General features: G+C 37.5%; 1 protein-coding gene across 1 annotated transcript in view; it reads left to right on the top strand.

Annotated features, from left to right (window-relative positions):
* The first annotated feature begins 499 nt into the window (after positions 1-499).
* The window catches only part of LOC143254333 (uncharacterized), a 105,150-nt gene continuing 85,506 nt past the window's right edge, over positions 500-20,143 (top strand). Inside the window, exons 1-2 of the mRNA XM_076509342.1 lie at positions 500-602; positions 2,079-2,238. Of these exons, the coding sequence (XP_076365457.1) occupies positions 2,138-2,238 (101 nt within the window). The 5' untranslated portion in view covers positions 500-602; positions 2,079-2,137. The remainder of the gene's footprint in view (positions 603-2,078; positions 2,239-20,143) is intronic.

Genomic DNA, 20,143 nt, shown 5'->3' with positions numbered 1-20,143 from the left:
ATCACTGGATGCGACAACTTGGCCAGACGGTTAAGGCACTCGACTCGTAAGTAATCTGAGGGTCGCGGATCCGAATCCTCGTCACTCCAAACATGCTCGCCCTTTCAGCCGTGGGGACGTTATAATGTAACGGTCAATTCCACTATACGTTGGTGAAAGAGTAGCCCAAGAGTTGGCGGTGGGTGGTGATGACTAGCTGCCTTCCTTCTGGCCTTACACTGCTAACTTAGGGACAGCTAACGTAGATAGCCCTCATGTACCTTTGCGCGATATTCAAAACAAAACCAACCATTTATCATGGCGCGATTGATACACGAACAAAAAAAAAAGACACAGAAGTATGCGCGTGAGATGTAAGCGAAAGGGCAGCGAATGGCTCTTGCCAGGTGATGTCAACTTTGCTATTGGTAGTTAGCCAATCAGAAGCGGGTTCAGTAGGACTGGGGCGTTCGCCGTTAATTTTAGTGAGTACAGTTTGATTGAACCTGTTTCCGTATAAATAGAAGAAAGCTGATCAGAAATATATATTTATCTAACCACCATTTACGTTTATCGGGTTCAATATAATTTTGTGAGTTTTGCATTCCTGGATAATCGTGTGGGTAAGTTTGTTATTAACACATTATTGGGGAGGTCTCGTTCGATTAGGTGTTTCTCACAATTCTCTTTTGTTCTATACTTCTGTTTAGAAGCACCAGATTATTCCCTCATGCTTACCAGCCGTCCTGAGATACATTTCAAAGATGTATTTCCGTTCTTTTGTTTAAGTCAATGTAATATCGACAAACGTTTTTCAACATGCTGACACGTATAACAAAATCTAGAAGACCCTTGGTATGGGTATTAACACTTTTACTGATAAAGCAAAGAACAGGTTAACCTGAAGATGACCAAAGAAGGTCGAAACGTTGTTCTTTACCTTATTAGTAACAGTGTTAATACCCATACCAGCTGTCCTGAGACACATTTTTATTTACTTCAAGTGGGTTTCTCGTCATCACAAAGAGCTTTTTTTCAAATTTGGATGAAAAATGAAACCCGCGTTCCTTGCGAGTTATACCGAAAAACATAATTGAAACCCACGTCCCTCAAAGTCAGGCCGAGAAAAAGAATTCGAACACCACGTGCATGAAAATCAGATCGTTTAACAAAATTCGAATCCATGTCCCTAAAATTCGGAACGTGTAACGTTGCTTTTACTAATTTAGTTTTTTTAATTCAGAAAATATGATATTCTCTTGATAAGTTAACCTGTTTCTTGAAAATTATAAAATATTTCACGTATTATTGATAAGGTAAAATCGATTATCTTTGGTATATTTCTAGAAATAAGAACAAATGTAGTTAAGCACTTCTGATTAGTTTACTTTTCTTAGTGTTAAAAATGATCGTTTATTAGATGTTAAGAACAAATGTAGTTAAGCACTTCTGATTAGTTTACTTTTCTCAGTGTTAAGAATGATCGTTTATTAGATGTTAAGAACAAATGTAGTTAAGCACTTCTGATTAGTTTACTCTTCTCAGTGTTAAAAATGATCGTTTATTAGATGTTAAGAACAAATGTCGTTAAGCACTTCTGATTAGTTTACTTTTCTCAGTGTTAAAAATGATCGTTTATTAGATGTTAAGAACAAATGTCGTTAAGCACTTCTGATTAGTTTACTTTTCTCAGTGTTAAAAATGATCGTTTATTAGATGTTAAGAACAAATGTCGTTAAGCACTTCTGATTAGTTTACTCTTCTCAGTGTTAAAAATGATCGTTTATTAGATGTTAAGAACAAATGTCGTTAAGCACTTCTGATTAGTTTACTTTTCTTAGTGTTAAAAATGATCGTTTATTAGATGTTAAGAACAAATGTCGTTAAGCACTTCTGATTAGTTTACTTTTCTTAGTGTTAAAAATGATCGTTTATTAGATGTTAAGAACAAATGTCGTTAAGCACTTCTGATTAGTTTACTTTTCTTAGTGTTAAAAATGATCGTTTATTAGATGTTAAGAACAAATGTCGTTAAGCACTTCTGATTAGTTTACTTTTCTCAGTGTTAAGAATGATCATTTATTAAATGTTGCATACAGATCAAGCACGATTAAGAAGACACTCTGTAAAGGCCGTAGGTTTTTATCTGACATCCCAAATGAAACCCAAATCGGAAGTAGCAGCGGAAGTGGAAAAAGCCACGAGTACAAGTTGCTGTTTTGTCCTGGATTTAGGAAACATTTGTTCTGGAAAAGCAACGTAAGTTCTTGACTCTGCTTTTGCGAAAAAAAAAATATTTGTTCAGTAATCTGGTTTTGAAACTCTGACGTCAAGAAGTTAGCACTGATTGTTCATTACGCAAAAAGAAACAGTTTTAATATTTTAAAGTCATTTTCGCAGACTGGCGTGACGGAACTGTCAATCCATTCCACAGTTCCATAAGATTGGCCTGTAGGTGTGGAAATTCCGAACATTTGTTCCCTGTTTAACGTCACTAAACAAGTCACGTGCTCGATTAAAGTTCGTTTTGACACAAAATGGAGGTGGAACGTTAATAAAAAAACAACATCGTTTTGTAGCAAGTTAATATACATGTTACGAATAAGCGTTTAATAAGGCCACCTAGCGGTAGACTAAAGAATCAAGATTAGTTTTAAGCTGACACAGCAGTATTAAAAAAGTATCTATGTATATGTTCTCAATTAGTGTAAGAGTATGTGAAGATATTTGCGCAGGACTTTACAACAACGAGTAAAGATAAAACGTATTTATTAACAGGAATATATATGTAATTCCTAAATGTTCATTACCCTGGGTCGGAGTAGGTGCGAAATATTCTGACCCTCATGTAGTATTTAAAATCGTGTTCACGGATACCATCTAAGGAGGGTGTGTGGGGGAGAAACAGGCCATCTGCATCTCACCCTCCCCAAGTCTATCAGGCTTAAATAACGATTAGGAGAACAGTAGCAGCAGAACGTTTCGTAACGACATAAAACGTTAGATATCCTTGCGTAAGCTACTTCGTGTGCAATATTCACTGTTTTCCTGGTGCTTAGTTGAGCAATGCCAGTTGTACAATGGCAGGTTATCGTAATTAAATGTTACTGCTTTTTATTCTTTTCTGAATGTTACATTTATCGAGCTCCTAAATGCTAAGTGTTAATGTAAATGTTTAATTTCCAACGGTTATTACGATCTGTAAGTATTGTTTGTTTTTAAATTTTTCTTTTAATGCGCTAATCTGCAGGAGGGTTATCTCCTGGTGAACTCCCTTAATTCTGAAGTGATATACTAGAGGGAATATACTAATCCATCACAAATTCTTTAGCCACTGTTGTTTGACCAATCAGTGACATCTGACTTTTATAGAGCTACCGAAGTCTCAAAGTGTGGGGCGAGATTTTGCGGGAACGGGACGCGAACCAAGGAATAAGGCAGTCACCCGTCGGAATTATGTCATGCAATTTGTGCAGGTCGAGTAAAATATTGGGGGGGGGGTTAGTAACGATGTACTAGCATCAGACTTTATAACCCGATCGCAAGAAACGATGCTTTTAGTTCTAAGTGTGAGAAGAATTCAGAGAACTATTACATTACCATAAGAATTGTAGTATCGGTATGAACTTAAAACTGGTTAGTAGTAAACAGGTAATTAGGCTTAGCAGTTAGCACTGTCAAAATTTACAAAATTTCTATCTTAATGATATTTGTATTTTTTTCTCGGTGGCGAAAAATCTCCGGGCTGAGCTGGTGATCCATGTACACAAGGCAGAATAACCCTAGCGATTGTGTGTGACGTTATAATATAAAAATTAGTAATATTTACTTGTTAAAAATTAATGAAATTACTATAAAGGCAGAATTAAATGTAATTTACAGGTAATATAAAAACTAGTAAATTTGTTTGCTTACTCTATTCTCATATTCTCTGTTCGTGGAAAAGCGTGACGTCATTATCAACCTACTTTTATGACGTCACTATTAGCTTACTTTTATATTACCCTCAGCAACTAGAGTACAGTGAGATCTAAGACTAATTATTAATTTATAAAGGAAGAAACATCTTTATTTTATAACAGCTGTGATGAGCTTGTAAAGTTACCAGTATAACAGCTGTGATGGGCATGTAAAGTTACCTGTGTTACAGCTGTGATGAGCATGTAAAGTTACCTGTGTAACAGCTGTGATGAGCATGTAAAGTTACCTGTGTAACAACTGTGATGGGCATGTAAAGTTACCTGTGTTACAGCTGTGATGGGCATGTAAAGTTACCTGTGTAACAACTGTGATGGGCATGTAAAGTTATCTGTGTAACAACTGTGATAAGCATGTAAAGTTACCTGTGTAACAACTGTGATGAGCATGTAAAGTTACCTATTTCAAACTTAGGTAACATAAAAATATTGTGATTACAGTATAATTAATATAAGACCCCCCAGTAGCACATTGGTATGTCTGAGGACTTATGTTGCTAGAAACCGTGGTGGACAGAGCAGAGATAGCCGTTTTTGTAGCTTTGGGCTCAGCAACAAACGAGTAACTGAGCGTATTTATATCGTTGTATGCAGTTTAAGACCAAAGTCGGTTTTGACGATTTTGGTGTTTTAAAGTATGTTACAAGAAAACTTCACTCACTGTTAAATCCCATTATTTCGAAAGTACTTATTACGCAAGCATATGGCTTTACAGGACAGTAACCCATCATGTAAGAATGTTGTAGACATAAGGTCTTCTAAACCAGTGACCTCAGTAAAAGTTGTTTTCTTATGCTTTTCTCACAGCGCACCTATCAACGTCGTTTCCTAGTAGGCTCACGATTCAAGGCTATCTACTTTAGCAAGTTCCTTGTTGCAAGGACGTTTCTGGACTGGACAAAGCCCCCCACTGACCATCAGTTACTAGTGTACAGTCAATAAATCACCATTGATATTCATTTCGAGAGGACGCTTTGTGTTAATCACTTTCTGTTAATCTTTGTCTGAGGTTACTTGTAATTCCCAGCACCCAAACAGGGATCTTGACAGCTAAGCTTATTGATTCCCAGCTTTGACTATCACTTCATAATACGCAAGGTCAGGCCACACAGGAAGGAACGACACCTATATTGATATCACTGATCTAACCCTATTCGGAAAGCAAACGATCGACTGTTTGATCCAATAACTGGATATAACGCCATCACTGGTATTGCCACATAAGTTTTGTGGAAGTGAAATCGCTGTGTCAAATGTTGAAACAAAAAAATTCCTTTGACACAGAAAGTTTTGAGACTTAAACTTAAAACAGTACACAGGTAGAAAAGCACATTACGCTAATGTAATAATAATATCAGGTAAACTACGCTTTATGAGCGTAATGAAGTGATTTATTTATGATGATGGAATATACTACAAGTTCGAACTTGAAAAAGCCAGACAGACCAGTGTTCAGTCGTAATATGTAATATATACAAATTACTCCATTATGCTTAGGCCCATTATGGTTAAGGCTCTCGACTTGTAATCCGAGGATCGCGGGTTCGAATCCCGCTCGCACCAAACATGCTCGCCCTTTCAGTATTATAATGGGGGCATTATAATGTTACGGTCAATCCCACTATTCGGTGGGAAAAGAGTAGCCCAAGAGTTGGCAGTGAGTGGTGATGACTAGCTGCTAAATTAGGGATGCCTAGCATAGATAGCTCTCGTGTAGCTTTGCGCGAAATTCAAAGCAAACAAACCGTTATGCTTGTAAATGGTTGTTTGTCAACTTATTATTAGCTTAACACAGTTGTTTTAATACTTTCGAGCCTTCTGTCACAAGATATATCATCACACATTTTGTTCTGATGCTGAAACATGAAATCTGAGTATGTCCACCTAGCTTCAGATGTCTAAACAGCTTACCAGCGGACATGCGTAGTCCTCCGAAGAAAAGAGACCGTTTGTGTGAGTTCTTACTGTCGAGATTTCTCTTTAATGAAGTCAGTTATCTAAGTGGCTATGTTGGTTGGAAACTGGTGGTAACAAACGTTTAGTCTTCTGTGGTCCTTTAGAATAATGAACCCATATAAACTGTAACACGTAATCTGTGGTCCTTTAGAATGATGAATCCATATAAACTGTAACACGTAATCTGTGATCCTTTAGAATAATGAACCCATATAAACTGTAACATGTAATCTGTGGTCCTTTAGAATAATGAACCCATATAAACTGTAACACGTAATCTGTGGTCCTTTAGAATAATGAACCCATATAAACTGTAACACGTAATCTGTGGTCCTTTAGAATAATGAACCCATATAAGCTGTAACACGTAATCTGTGGTCCTTTAGAATAATGAACCCATATAAACTGTAACACGTAATCTGTGGTCCTTTAGAATAATGAACCCATATAAGCTGTAACACGTAATCTGTGGTCCTTTAGAATAATGAACCCATATAAACTGTAACACGTCATCTGTGGTCCTTTAGAATAGTGAACCCATATAAACTGTAACACGTAATATGTGGTCCTTTAGAATAATGAACCCATATAAACTGTAACACGTCATCTATGGTCCTTTAGAATAGTGAACCCATATAAACTGTAACATATAATCTGTGGTCCTTTCGAATAATGAACCCATATAAACTGTAACACGTCATCTGTGGTCCTTTAGAATAGTGAACCCATATAAACTGTAAAGCGTCATCTGTGGTCCTTTAAAATAATGAACCCATATAAACTGTAACACGTAATCTGTGGTCCTTTAGAATAATGAACCCATATAAGCTGTAACACGTAATCTGTGGTCCTTTCGAATAATGAACCCATATAAACTGTAACACGTCATCTGTGGTCCTTTAGAATAGTGAACCCATATAAACTGTAACACGTAATCTGTGGTCCTTTAGAATAATGAACCCATATAAACTGTAACACGTAATATGTGGTCCTTTAGAATAATGAACCCATATAAACTGTAACACGTCATCTATGGTCCTTTAGAATAGTGAACCCATATAAACTGTAACACGTAATCTGTGGTCCTTTAGAATAGTGAACCCATATAAACTGTAACACGTAATCTGTGGTCCTTTAGAATGATGAATCCATATAAACTGTAACACGTAATCTGTGGTCCTTTAGAATAATAAACCCATATAAACTGTGACACGTAAGGTGCAAGACATTTCAGCACGTTACACTTTTTTCTCTTTGCTTCCAAAGTGTTATGCTCACTGAATAAATCTCTTATGTTGGTTTGGTGTTGTAGTGGTTTATGTTGTTTTGAATTTGGCACAAAGCGACAGAATAGGCTATCTGTGTTCTACCAACCACGAGTATCGAAACCCAGTTTCTAGCATTGTAAGTCCGTTGTTATCTAGTAAAAACTGTAATTAAGTTGTTGTAGTGAACTCCATAACATTCATCAGGTTTCAAAATGTTGTAGTGAATTCCGTAACATTTATCAGGTTTCAAGATGTTGTAGTGAACTTCGTAACATTTATCAGGTTTTAAGATGTTGTAGTGAACTTTGCTTTAAAGTATTATTATTGGAACTTTTATTATTAAAACTAAATTAAAATAAAAAAATTAAACAGGCCAAATAAGAAATCTCCAGTTTAATCTGAATGTAATTTGGAACTTCAAGCGTGTTAGTATTTCAATTCTTTAACTATTTTTGTCTCCAAATTAAAGATATTAAACTCGAAGTTTTGAGTGTGATCTAATATCAGAAATATCTCGAATTGGTCAACACCTTTCCACTTTTGTCTATGTATAAATCGAGAATAGTAAAGAGTACGTCTTGTATTGTGAAACTTTAAATTTTAGAAACTCCAAATCTCCATGATTCTATTTCAAAAATATTGAAAAGAAAGGCTTTTGTTTGTTTGTATTTTGAACTTCGCGCAAAGCCACACGAGGGCTACCTACGCTAGCTGTCTCCCTAATTTAGTAGTGTAAGACTAGAAGGAAGGTAGCTAGTTATCACCACCCATCGCCAACTCTTGGGCTGCTATATTACCAGCGAATAGTTGGATTAATCGTCACATTAGAACGTCCCCACGGGTGAAAGGGCGAGCGTGTTTGGTGCGACTGAGATTCGAAATCTCGACCCTTAGATTACGAGTCAAGAGCTGTAACCAGAATGACTTTTGAACGACTACACAATGTTTCCAAAAACTGCAACACTTTTTTTAACAAGAACTTGTTGCTTTGATTAAATATTACAAAAATATATATAACGCCTTCACTTTAGAAAGGTTATGCAGGTGTTAGGGGATTTTCTCTTTCGTATAAAGGTTTTTTTGTACTTGTTTTTTTTTTTAGGTCATTGAACACAAATAGAGGGGGAAGTCGGATGTTTCTTATCAAGTTTCGTGTTAATCTTGTTGTTAAAGGTTTTTGAGTCACCACTCGTTAAACTTCTCTGCAATATGTTTAATATTGGATTGCTCTCAAATGTAAATAAGTGAAAACGTTTGAAAACATTTATTAGTGTCAGTGATGTGCAGTTTTATTTGCGTATTTATTTTGGCTAATATATCCACTCAGGTTCCCAGGACCCTTTATTAGATGTAGAATGGCAGCCATTTTGATCTATAAGGCCCTCAACCACCTACTATAAGCATGATTTGTGTTTACCCATATCACCAAACAACTGATGAATAAAACAACTTTTACTGTATTTATTCGCCTATGCCCTTCCCCCGCTAGTAGAGCGGTATGTCTTCCGGATTTACAACGCTAAAATCAGGGGTTCGATTCCCCTCGGTGGGCTCAGCAGATAGCCCGATGTGGCTTTGCTATAAGAAAAACACACAAACACACTTGTTCGCTTATTCTTGAGATCCTATTCCTGGCGTTTCAGAAACATCTGTGTAAATTTTTCTAAACACTGATGACTTGACAAGGTTATGTGTGTTGAAGACAAATGTAAGATCGAGCGAAACTGTTTTTTGAGAAAACACGTTGGAAGAACACAAAGAAAAGTGTGAATTAGTAATTCATGAACAAAGAAACTCCACGTGTTTCTTGCAGTCAAGCAATAAATGTTGTCCTCTTTCATAGTACAGACTACCTATCATCTAACATTCCAAAATTTAAATTAGCAATATTGTTAAAAAGGTTCCGCGCACATTGACATTTAAAGACCAATACGATTGGTTTGGTTTGGTTTGATTTCGCGCAAAGCCACACGAGGGCTATCTGCGCTAGCCGTCCCGAATTTAGCAGTGTAAAACTAGCTGCCTTCCCACCGCCAACTCTTGGGCTACTCTTTTACCAACGAATATTAGGATTGACTGTCGCATTATAACGCCCCCACGGCTAAAAGGGCGAGCATGTTTGGGGTGACGAGGATTCGTACCCGAGACCCTCGGATTACGAGTCTAGTGTCTTAACCACCTGGCAATGCCGGGCCTGACCAATACGAATGAGTCCTTTTTCGAATATTTAAGAGGTGATTGATATTTTATGATTTAATGTATTTATTTTTTCACTCATTAAAACCACCGTTAATTTTATCACAATTAACTCTAATCTGAGAGTCACAGGTTTGAATCGCCATCACATCAAACGTGATCGCCCTTCCAGTCGTGGGTGCATTGTAATGTGACGGTCAATTCCACTATTCGTTCCAAATAAAGTAAGTAGCTCAAAAGTTGGCGGTGAGCGGTGATGATAGCTGCCTTCCTTATAGTCTTACGTTGCTAAATTAGGGATGCCTTGCACAGATAGCCCTCGTGTAGCTTTGCGCGAAACTCAAAACAAACAAAAAAAAACATTCTTTAATTTTTTTAAACAACATAAATATGAAAGAAACATAAGAAAAGCTGAATTTCAATATACAAGTACTGAATATATACAGGGTGTTCGGAAAGTAACTGTGCAGTTTTGTATGTTAATAAATATATAAGTGCACAGTGACTTTCCGAACACCCTGTAGTAATAAAAAATAATATGTATTTCTGATTTTAAAAAATATATGTCGTTAACAGTGTGTGTGTGTGTTTTCTTATAACAAAGCCACATCGGGCTATCTGCTGAGTCCACTGAGAGGAATCGAACCTTTGGTTTGAGTGTTGTAAATGTGTAGACTTACCGCTGTACTAGCGGGGGACTCGTCATCCGTACTCATGGGCAAAGTTAATTTTGTATTTCGCTCTAAGTGCATAACTTGTTGACAGTAAGTTATTATTAAACAGTAGGATTTACTTTACCGTTTTACCAGACCTCCAGTGGCACAGTGGTATGTGTGTGGACTGCTAGAAACCGGGTTTCGATGCACGTGGTGGGCAGAGCACAGATAGCTCATTGTGTAGCTCTGTGCATACAAAAAAACCGACAAAACTGTTTTACCGTTTAAAAAAAACAGGGCTTTGGAGTTCACGTTGATATTTGGAACATCAAGGACATAATAGGATTGTTCGTTTTGGGATTATATTCGTAAATTTTTATTAAGACATACAGTATAAAATTGCAATAAACGCCATATTTACACAGATGTGAATGTCAAAATTTTAACCTCCCAGTGGCACAGCGGCACGTCTGTGGACTTTACTTATCTTTGTGCTTAGTTACAAACAACAAAGTCAACATTTTAATTAATTAATTAAAAAAGGTTGTCCCCGAACGGAAATTGTAAGAAGCTTGTGACATAATGATGAAGCATCTTTTTTTTTTTGTTTATTTCTACTGTATTATACCAAAAATATAAGTTATATGAATCGATATTTCTAGTATGTTGTTGTTGTTTTGAACTAAGCACAAAGCTACACAATGGGCTATCTGTGTTCTGCCCACCACGGGTATCGAAACCCGAATTTTAGCGTTGTAAGTCCGCAGACATACCGTTGGGCCACTGGCGGGTGACATTTCTTGTAGGAATACTGATATTGATGTCGCTTCGTAAGAACGGGGCTCGTTAGCTATTGGTTAGCGTGCTGAACTCTACAGCTGTGGTTCCGTTTATTCGTGTCCCGTTACTCTCCCCACCCAGTGATGGATCTAAAGTTGTGTGGGCCCTATATCCCATTTAATTTTACATAGAATAAAATTATCGATGGATCCCCATTAAGACCATGGGCCCTGGAGCTGACACCCCTCTAGCTCCTACCTAAATACGCAACTGCCCCCACCAAAAAACAAAAAAAAAGTCGCGCTCTGCATTTTGAGGCTGTGAGTGTAGTATAAGGGTGACGGTCAAGCCTCACTAGTTGATCAAAATAACTTGCGAGTTGGAGATGGGTGCCAGTGACTAGCTAGCTGTCTTCGCTGCAGTTGGAGGCTCTCGACTAATTTGTCACGAAATTCGACAAACATTTTTTACGTAACCATAATTTCGCGTTAATTTCCGATACCATCATTTCCACTGACAAACGTTTCTCAAATAATCAATTAAATATGGGCATCAGCCTATTAGACCACATCTTTAAAAAAATACCAAACTGTACATGCACATACAACTTTGTGCATCAAATGGTAGGGGCTGTGTGATCGCAGCCTCAGAGGCCGTTTTGATGTCGCAAATTGAGGCCAAAGTGGCCATTATTGCAATTTTGTGCAGTTGGTTTCAGCTTTAGAAATTTGTTTGTTTTTGAATTTCGCGCAAAGCTACACGAGTGCTATCTGCGCTAGCCGTCCCTAATTTAGCAGTGTAAGACTAGAGGGAAGGCAGCTAGTCATCACCACCCACCGCCAACTCTTGGGATACTCTTTTACCAACGAATAGTGGGATTAATCGTCACAATATAACGCCCTCACGGTTGAAAGGGCGAGCATGTTTGGTGTGACGGGGATTCGAAACCGCAACCCTCAGATTACGAGTCGAACGTCCTAACCCACCTGGCCATGCCGGGCCCAGCTTTAGAAGACTGGATTGGTTTGGTCGAGAGGGCTATTATTTACGTTCCTTCTCTGCGTGAGGACTTCTAACCATTTTATCAATGGTCAGTTTCTGTTCAAACGATTTTAAAACTTCATATAGCTTTCCTTTACCAGGTCTTTCTCTCCCTTCTCTTTCCTTCCATCTTTCTTATGAACATATAGGTTCATTCTTTAACTTCCCTTATCTGAAAACAATAGAATATAAATAATAAAAAACACTAAATCAGTTAAAACCATTTTCATCCGAACCAGGCCTGATGCTCTTTTGGTTTTACGTAAAATAGTTGATTCTTTTTGTGTGTGTTTTTGCCACTGTTAAAACTACAGAATCAAATAATCGGAAACTTTCCTTGTTTTACAGTTCTGAGTGTGGACAGTGGCTAGCATGTGTCAGATTGTGAATTTAAAGATCCTAAGTTCGCGACCATTTGGTGAAACCAACTTAACTCCGTAACCGCGCTATAAAACTGACGTTTCAATCGTATTATTTCTTTAGGAAATAGTAGAGTTGGCGTTGGGTGCTGTGGAATTGTTTCCCCCTAATATTTCAATTCCAAATTAAAGATGATGTTTTGCGAAGGTAGCCCTCGTGTAGCTTTTGCGCGAAATTTTGAAACCTTATTTTTTGCACGTTTATAGGGCCTGTAAGAGGCATATTGGATCTTAAGAAAGAATTATGCCCACATTGGAAATACATCTTCAATCACTATATGTTTTGTCCTTGACACGGAATATACGTCATAAGGCAAAAACAAAAAAAAAACCAAAAAAAAACGTGTTTGCAATGCAACTTGCGAAAATCACTTTTTACCAAAGCAGTGGTTTGCAGTCATTTGAGAAGCCTGCAGTTCCATGACCTAGAAAAGCAAGAATGTGTCGAATTAAAAGCCAGTATAACAGTGGAAAATACTGAGAGTTAGATGAAAGGAAACGCATGCGCCACTTTTGTTTGGCTATAAATCATAAAAGCGACAGGTGGCGTTTTTACCTTGACCCAATTTGCTTCTTTACTTAGGGACTGCAGCAACCACATTATTAGTAAACCTTCACTTGTGGTCGTTGACCGGTGTTACGAGGGTGGTTTATTTTACAGTCTGTGCAAGAGATTGTTGCATCATAGCGCACAGTCACTGTTGCGTGGATTTCAGCTGCGCCATCTAGTACTAATTAAACGAAATAAAATCATTTACATGTCAATTTTCTTGCAACGTGCCTTCTGAGAATGCCCTCATTTATATCGCGTAAACAGTAGAGGACAACATAGAAAAGGGAGGTAATTTATACAGTAGTATTATATCTTTAAATGAATAACACATAATGTGTAACTACGAAAATTACATTATCCCTCTTGTAACATGTAAAATTGTTCCTGTGTTTTATACTGCATATTACATGAATATTCGCAGTTACATAATATGGAATATATAATTAAGTTCAATGTTTTCAAACAATGAATTGAACTACATGACGGCGTGAAATGGATTTTATAACCCGATCTTATAATTTAATAGCAACTTGCTTTTGTGTTACCCCATTGGATGACAGAATAACGTAGCCGATCTATCTCGGGAGGGTTTGGTCTGTTTTGAATTTCGCGCAAACCTTCACGAGGGTTATCTGCGCTAGCCGTCCCTAGTTTAGCAGTGGAACACTAGAGGGAAGGCAGCTAGTCATCACCACCCACTGCCAACTCTTGGGCTACTATTTTACCAACGAATAGTGGGATTGATCATAAAATTGTAACGCCCTCCAAGACTGAAAGGACGAGCATGTTTGGTGTGACGGGGATTCTAATTCATGACCCTCAGATTACAAGTCGAGTGCCTTAACCACCTGGCCATGCCAGGCCAATCTCGGGAGGGAAATGGCAACAAACATTATTAGTAGAGGTGTTTCTTACAGTCACTCCGTTCAGTAATCCTTTTAAATTTTCTGTTTTTTTCGCGAATTATTTAGTACATTTCGATTATTCACGTGTTATGTATTTAATACTTTAAAAGTAATTTTGGCCCGGCATGGCCAGGTGGTGAAAGCACTCAGCTTATAATCCGAGGGTCGCGGGTTCGAATCCCCGTCACACCAAACATGCTCGCCCTTTTAGCCGTGGAGGCGTTATAATGTAACTGTCAATCCTACTATGCGTTTGTAAAAGAGTAGCCCAAGAGTTGACGGTGGGTAGTGATGACTAGCTGCCTTCCCTCTAGTCTTACACTGCTAAATGAAGGACGGCTAGCGCAGATAGCCCTCGTGTCGCTTTGCGCGAAATTAAAAAAAAAAATTACTTGTGGCTATTGTGGCGCCAACTGGTAGTAACTAAAGAATTAATAGTATCGGACAAACACTTCCAATGTGTATCCAGCTCAGTGTCGCACGCCAACGGCTGTTATTAAATGCTCCGAATTCTCCACATGAAACGTTTCATATTCCAAGACGTTACAATTATGGGTCTCCAAACAAACTACATGGATGTTATTTGGTTGTGTTACGTTATGGACTGTTATCACAGGCTGGTCTGTTATTTGTTATAATAACAAGATATTCATGCATGACCTAACTTTTGGTATATGTAGGTGGCCCAGTAGTTTGGCTTTAATAATTTTAAGTACTGTCAAAAGTTTCATGACGTTCTGCAGAACAACGTGTAGTCTTAACACTTGTTTGAATCGGTTCTTGGTTGGCTTTAATGTTCTTCATTATTACGAATATTTGTCAGCTTTCAATGTCTCGACCGTTTTTACTTATTGATAAATCACGTGCAGTTTCGAGTAGTTTGTTTGTATGTGCTGTAATCGGTTAGCGGGGCGAATAAAGACATTTATTTTTGACAGAAAGCGTAAAATTTGTAACAAAACAAAAGGCTTAAGACTTGTTGATGGTGAACATTTAGAGAAAAAAATCGTCAGAACAAGGCTTCCCGTGTAAAACGGAGGATAACGTAAGTTCGGGTGAAGGACTGTGAAACCATGGTTGCTTGTTTTGCGCCCTGTTGCCACCAAGAAAAAAAATTACGCACTGCAATGTGGGGTCGTGAGTGTGTTATAAGAGTGACGGTCAGATCTCACTATTCAACTACAGAAACCTGTGAAGTGGCCGCGGTTATTGCTGACCACCCACCTTAACACTTCAAAACTACAGACAGCTAGAGCAGACAATCCTCAAATAATTCAACAACAACAATAAACAAACAAACGTATATCCATTCCACTATACTTTATGGTACTTCAATATCCGAGTGGTTCGTGCCACATTTTGGAAATACGTTCGGTTCGTTACACAACATTTCACTGATACTTGAACTCAGATACACTGTATTGTTTCTGCAGATATTTAAACGTGCTTCATCAGTAATTGTGCTGCAAAGTTATATCAGTATTACACGTAGTTATTTCGGATACGTGCTTGTGATGCCTATTTTGGTGTCATTGTGTTTTATCATTACTTGTAGTTTATGATGTTTCAGTATCTCTTGAAGTGCTTTTGGATCTGTATAGCTGTAACTACTGCACTTTAGTAATACAGATAAATTGTTTGTTTGTTTTGGAATTTCGCACAAAGCTACTCGAGGGCTATCTGGGCTAGCCGTCCCTAATTTAGCAGTGTAAGACTAGAGGGAAGCCAGCTAGTCATCACCACCCACCGCCAACTCTTGGGCTACTCTTTTACCAACGAATAGTGGGATTGACCGTCACATTATAACGCCCCCACGGCTGGGAGGGCGAGCATGTTTGGCGCGACTCGGGCGCGAACCCGCGACCCTCAGATTACAAAGCGCACGCCTTAACGCGCTAGGCCATGCCAGGCCAATACAGATGAACGAGGTGTACGTTGCTCAGAAGTACCAGTAGTTTGTTATATCTTTCAGTATTTAGTTTACTCTGTCTTGGTATGAACTGTGCTTGTTTTTAATAGTCGTCAGTATTACCCTTAATTGTCTTCGATTAAGTTCAGTATTATCTGTAATGGGCTTAGCTTTAAAGGTTACCCGTAATTGCTTTCGATTTAGTTCAATATTACCTGTAACAGGCTTACATTTAGTTCAATATTACAAGCAGTTGGTTTCAATGTACTTGAATGTATTTCGCAGTCAGTTTGAATAAAGCCTGAGTTATGTCAGCTCCGTTTAGTTTTCGTGTAGCTGTTTTTATTACCCCACAAATAGTTTAATTGGATTTGATTTCGGGGGTTCTTTTATATTATTAAAAACATAACAGTTGAGTTTAGTATTCTTTTACCAGTATTTACTGTTCCTACAACAATGTAATTTAACAAAATTATGTCAGTTCCGTGTATGCCTTACAGTGTTCGCTTTGATTCTCATTCATGAGTTCGAACTCGCCCCGAACTAAGTGTTATTTATAAGATTAAATGACGTCTTCCTGTCTGTCCTATACTGCTTGCCACAGATTGCCACGGCGTACTGTTAAACTGCTCTTTAAAATCAACCCATATGTAGTCGCCCATATGTTGTTGTTTTTTTTTATTAGATTGTCCCGGAAATCTCCTGACATCATCAGCCATTGACCCAGTGCTTAAGGTTGTTGTTCATAAAGGGTACTGAACCGATTTCTTAAAAGTGCAGAAAGTGCTTGTCTGTTACACGTTTCGGAAGGCCCATCTTCACGGCTGAAACTTTGAATAGTGTTAGAACCTACGGGAATACCTTTAGGCACGCCAGACACGTTGACCTCAATTACAAATACGTCAAGTTTGTCTACGGTAGATCACAGGGTTATTCGTTAGATAGAACAGCTCCTTCCCTCCCTATTAGGTCATTGGACTTTGAGCTGTTGCATATTGTCATTTCTAGGAGCAACGTTATCTCAAGTGAACCAATTTTGATTACTTATGGTGGTGATAACCTACTGGGGTATTGAACCGTTTTGTTGATACAAAATGGAAGCTGCAATTCTTAAAGCCATGATGACATTTCATTTCTTGTTTTAGCTGTTTTCGTTATCGATGTTTAGGGCCTAATGGAGATTTGAACTTCGAATGTTAAAATAAAGGATAAACAAAACTGTTAATGTAGCAAGACAAAAAGTAGACAAAATAAATTTGTTATGGTGAGTTAAATTATTTCATTGATTATTTGGAATCAAGTACAAAGCTCCATGGGCTATCTGTGCTCTGCCCACCACGGGTATCGAAAGGTGGTGTGTAGCAGTGGAAATCCGTAGATATACCGTTGTGCCACTGGGAGGCATTTTATTAGAAAACAAGTGTGTATGTTTTAAAACTATTATGTTTCGTTGGAACTGTTTCCAGTAATTACATATGTATTCACTTGGAAAATAAATTCACCGACATTACTTATAACTGCGCTTAAGGAACGTGTTCTGCGGAACGTAAGGTTTCATAGACTTAATTACGAATACTTATGTTTAATTTTAAGCTACTCAAAAATATTTCTGGAAGCAAAATGAAGAATTTTTAGCTCAGCTAAATTGTATGTCACATAACGAGTATATAGACTTAGGTAAGTGTGTGTGTGCCCTCTAATGACACAGTAGTGTATCTGCGGACTTAGAACTCTAGAAACCGGGTTTCGATACCCGTGGTGGGCAGAGCACAGATAGCCCTTTGTGTATCTTTGTGACTAATTACAAACAAATAAATAAGTGCGTTTATGGATATAATACACAGTTGTGATTAATTACAAACAAATAAGTAAGCGTGTTTATGGATATAATACACAGTTGTGATTAATTACAAACACATAAGTAAGCGTGTTTATGGACATAATACACAGTTGTGACTAATTACAAACACATAAGTAAGTGTGTTTGTGGACATAATACACAGTTGTGATTAATTACAAACAAATAAGTAAGTGTGTTTATGGACATAATACACAGTTGTGATTAATTACAAACAAGTAAGTAAGTGTGTTTATGGACATAATACACAGTTGTGATTAATTACAAACAAATAAGTAAGTGTGTTTATGGACATAATACACAGTTGTGATTAATTACAAACAAGTAAGAAAGTGTGTTTATGGACATAATACACAGTTGTGATTAATTACAAACACATAAGTAAGTGTGTTTATGGACATAATACACAGTTGTGATTAATTACTCCATTCAAAACCTAATGTCATATGTGCATATTTTTTTAATTCTAAGACTGCGGGCATGAAGCGTCTAAATTGATTAAACACAATATGATGGGCACAGTACAGATAACCTATTGTGTAGCTTTGCACTAATCAACATACAATCAAGCACTTTAAGGTAGTTAGAACACTCGACCCTAAATCTGCGAGTCACGTCACCGAACATGCTCGCCCTTTTAGTTGTGGAGGCGTTATAATGTTACTGTCAATCCCCTTATTATTTAAGTTATTATATTCCCCCCACTGGCGGTCGGTGGTATATAATAACTGCCTTCCTTCTAATCTATCACTGCAGATAGCTCTTTCGTAGTTTTGCGCGAAATTCAACAAAACTAACATACGTCTCTCAGACGTTCTAACCTTATCCCAAATCAGTGTGTTGTTGTATTTTAGTTATTCCTTGTTTTAAGCCAGAAATATTTACACGTTATAAGAAGAGCATGCTTGGCGACTGGGATTCAAACTCACAACCATCATACAGCGAGTCGAACGCCCTAACCACCAGGCCACGCCAGGTCTCGCCAAAGCTAAACGAACAAACGTTATGAATTTCCGACAAAAATAAGCTCTGTATTTTTACTTTCTTAGAACAGAAAACGCGTAATTAGTGAAAACTGAAAGTATTTTTCAGAAATGCGAGAGAAAAAATTCGAAAGGCTGTTTTAAGAGTAAATAACTATTTTAAAATGCACTTATTCTGTATTAATCGATGAGAAATGCTATAACAAAAACTACCATTATATTCAAGTTTAAGAAAGCGAGTGTTGTAAGTGTTTCAACTGCTTGAAATGTGTTGAGAACATTCACCATATAAATGCTTGTACATAAACTGCGAAAAAACAACAACACGCTAACCCTTATTTCAGCTTAAAATTGTGTGGTACTAACAAGGTATATATATTTATCACAGAACTTCTATAGGGAAGAAGTCCATATATTTTAAGTCATTAGAAATATATAGGCAAGAGCCGGTCTAAATCGTATTACTATAACCGTGTAAGAGAGACTGTGATAAGCGGTGACGAGAAACCCACTTGAAGTAAAAATGTTACCCTGAAGATGACCTAAGGTCAAAACGTTGTTCTCTACTTTAATTTAATAAAAATTTTAATACCCATACCATCCACCTTGAATACAGAGACTGTGATAGCTCATGTGACGGGTTTGTTTTCGTAGCTGAACTTCCTCTAACAGTTGTCTCCCCGCTAGTATAGCGGTATGTCTATGGATTTACAACACAAATATCAGCGGTTCGATTCCCCTCAGTAGATAGCCCGATATGGCTTTGCTATAAGAAAACACTCAAACACACCCCTCCAACAGCTAAGTTGAGGAAGCTAGAAAGGTTTTTAATATTATACGCGTTATTGAAGGAATAGCAGGATAAATTCCGGTATAGCGCTATCTTTTTATACCTGCTTTTATTTTTTTCGTATCAGCAGCCTCGTAAACAGAGTTTAATTAGAACTGTTTGGAAAACTAAAGAAATATAATAATTGTAGTTTTCAGAGTTATGCAAAGAAAAACAAAAATTGCGGAATCGCCGAGAACGATCTCACCACGAGAGAGAAGGAGCAAACACCGTGATGCTCGGATTAATCCGGATTAAGGTGTTTGTGACAGTCTCGATAAGTGCAGTAGGTCAGTTCGTAAATAATCCTTTTAGCCTAATAGATCCGGGTAAGTGACCTTGCTGTTGTGATGCGCATTCCAAAACGTGCCGAACTTGTTATTGTGGTTACCCTGGTAACGATCTATATTGAAGCGAGGTAAGCTAACACACGCTGTACGCTCTTGTTAGGTCAGAGGTTCTTTCAGTTGTCAGTATTAACAGTTTACTGTTTCACTGCCACCCAATCGACGCTATACATAGTCATATTTAGCTACATTTTTAAAGCATATAGCAAAAGTCGAAATTCTTGATATCCATATAAAATCTTGTGATATATATATATTCAGTTTTTTGTTTTATTTTTCTCTATTATAGATATCAACACGTTTTTGAAAGAAATACAGCTGTTTATTTGGTATTTTGTATGATGAATTTCTGTGTAATACTACAAATGACTACCAGATGGCGATAATATCAAGTATCTAGATTCGTAACTGTTGAAGGTGTTTTGGGCTGTAAAAAGCGGATGATGAAAGAAACACACATTTACATCAGTTAAATTCTATCTCATCA

This window comes from Tachypleus tridentatus, chromosome 6, assembly GCF_004210375.1.
Source record: "Tachypleus tridentatus isolate NWPU-2018 chromosome 6, ASM421037v1, whole genome shotgun sequence".
Taxonomy (NCBI): Eukaryota; Metazoa; Arthropoda; class Merostomata; order Xiphosura; family Limulidae; genus Tachypleus; species Tachypleus tridentatus.
The sequence above is the reverse complement of the archived record's forward strand: the minus strand, read 5'-3'. Positions and strand labels throughout refer to the sequence as shown.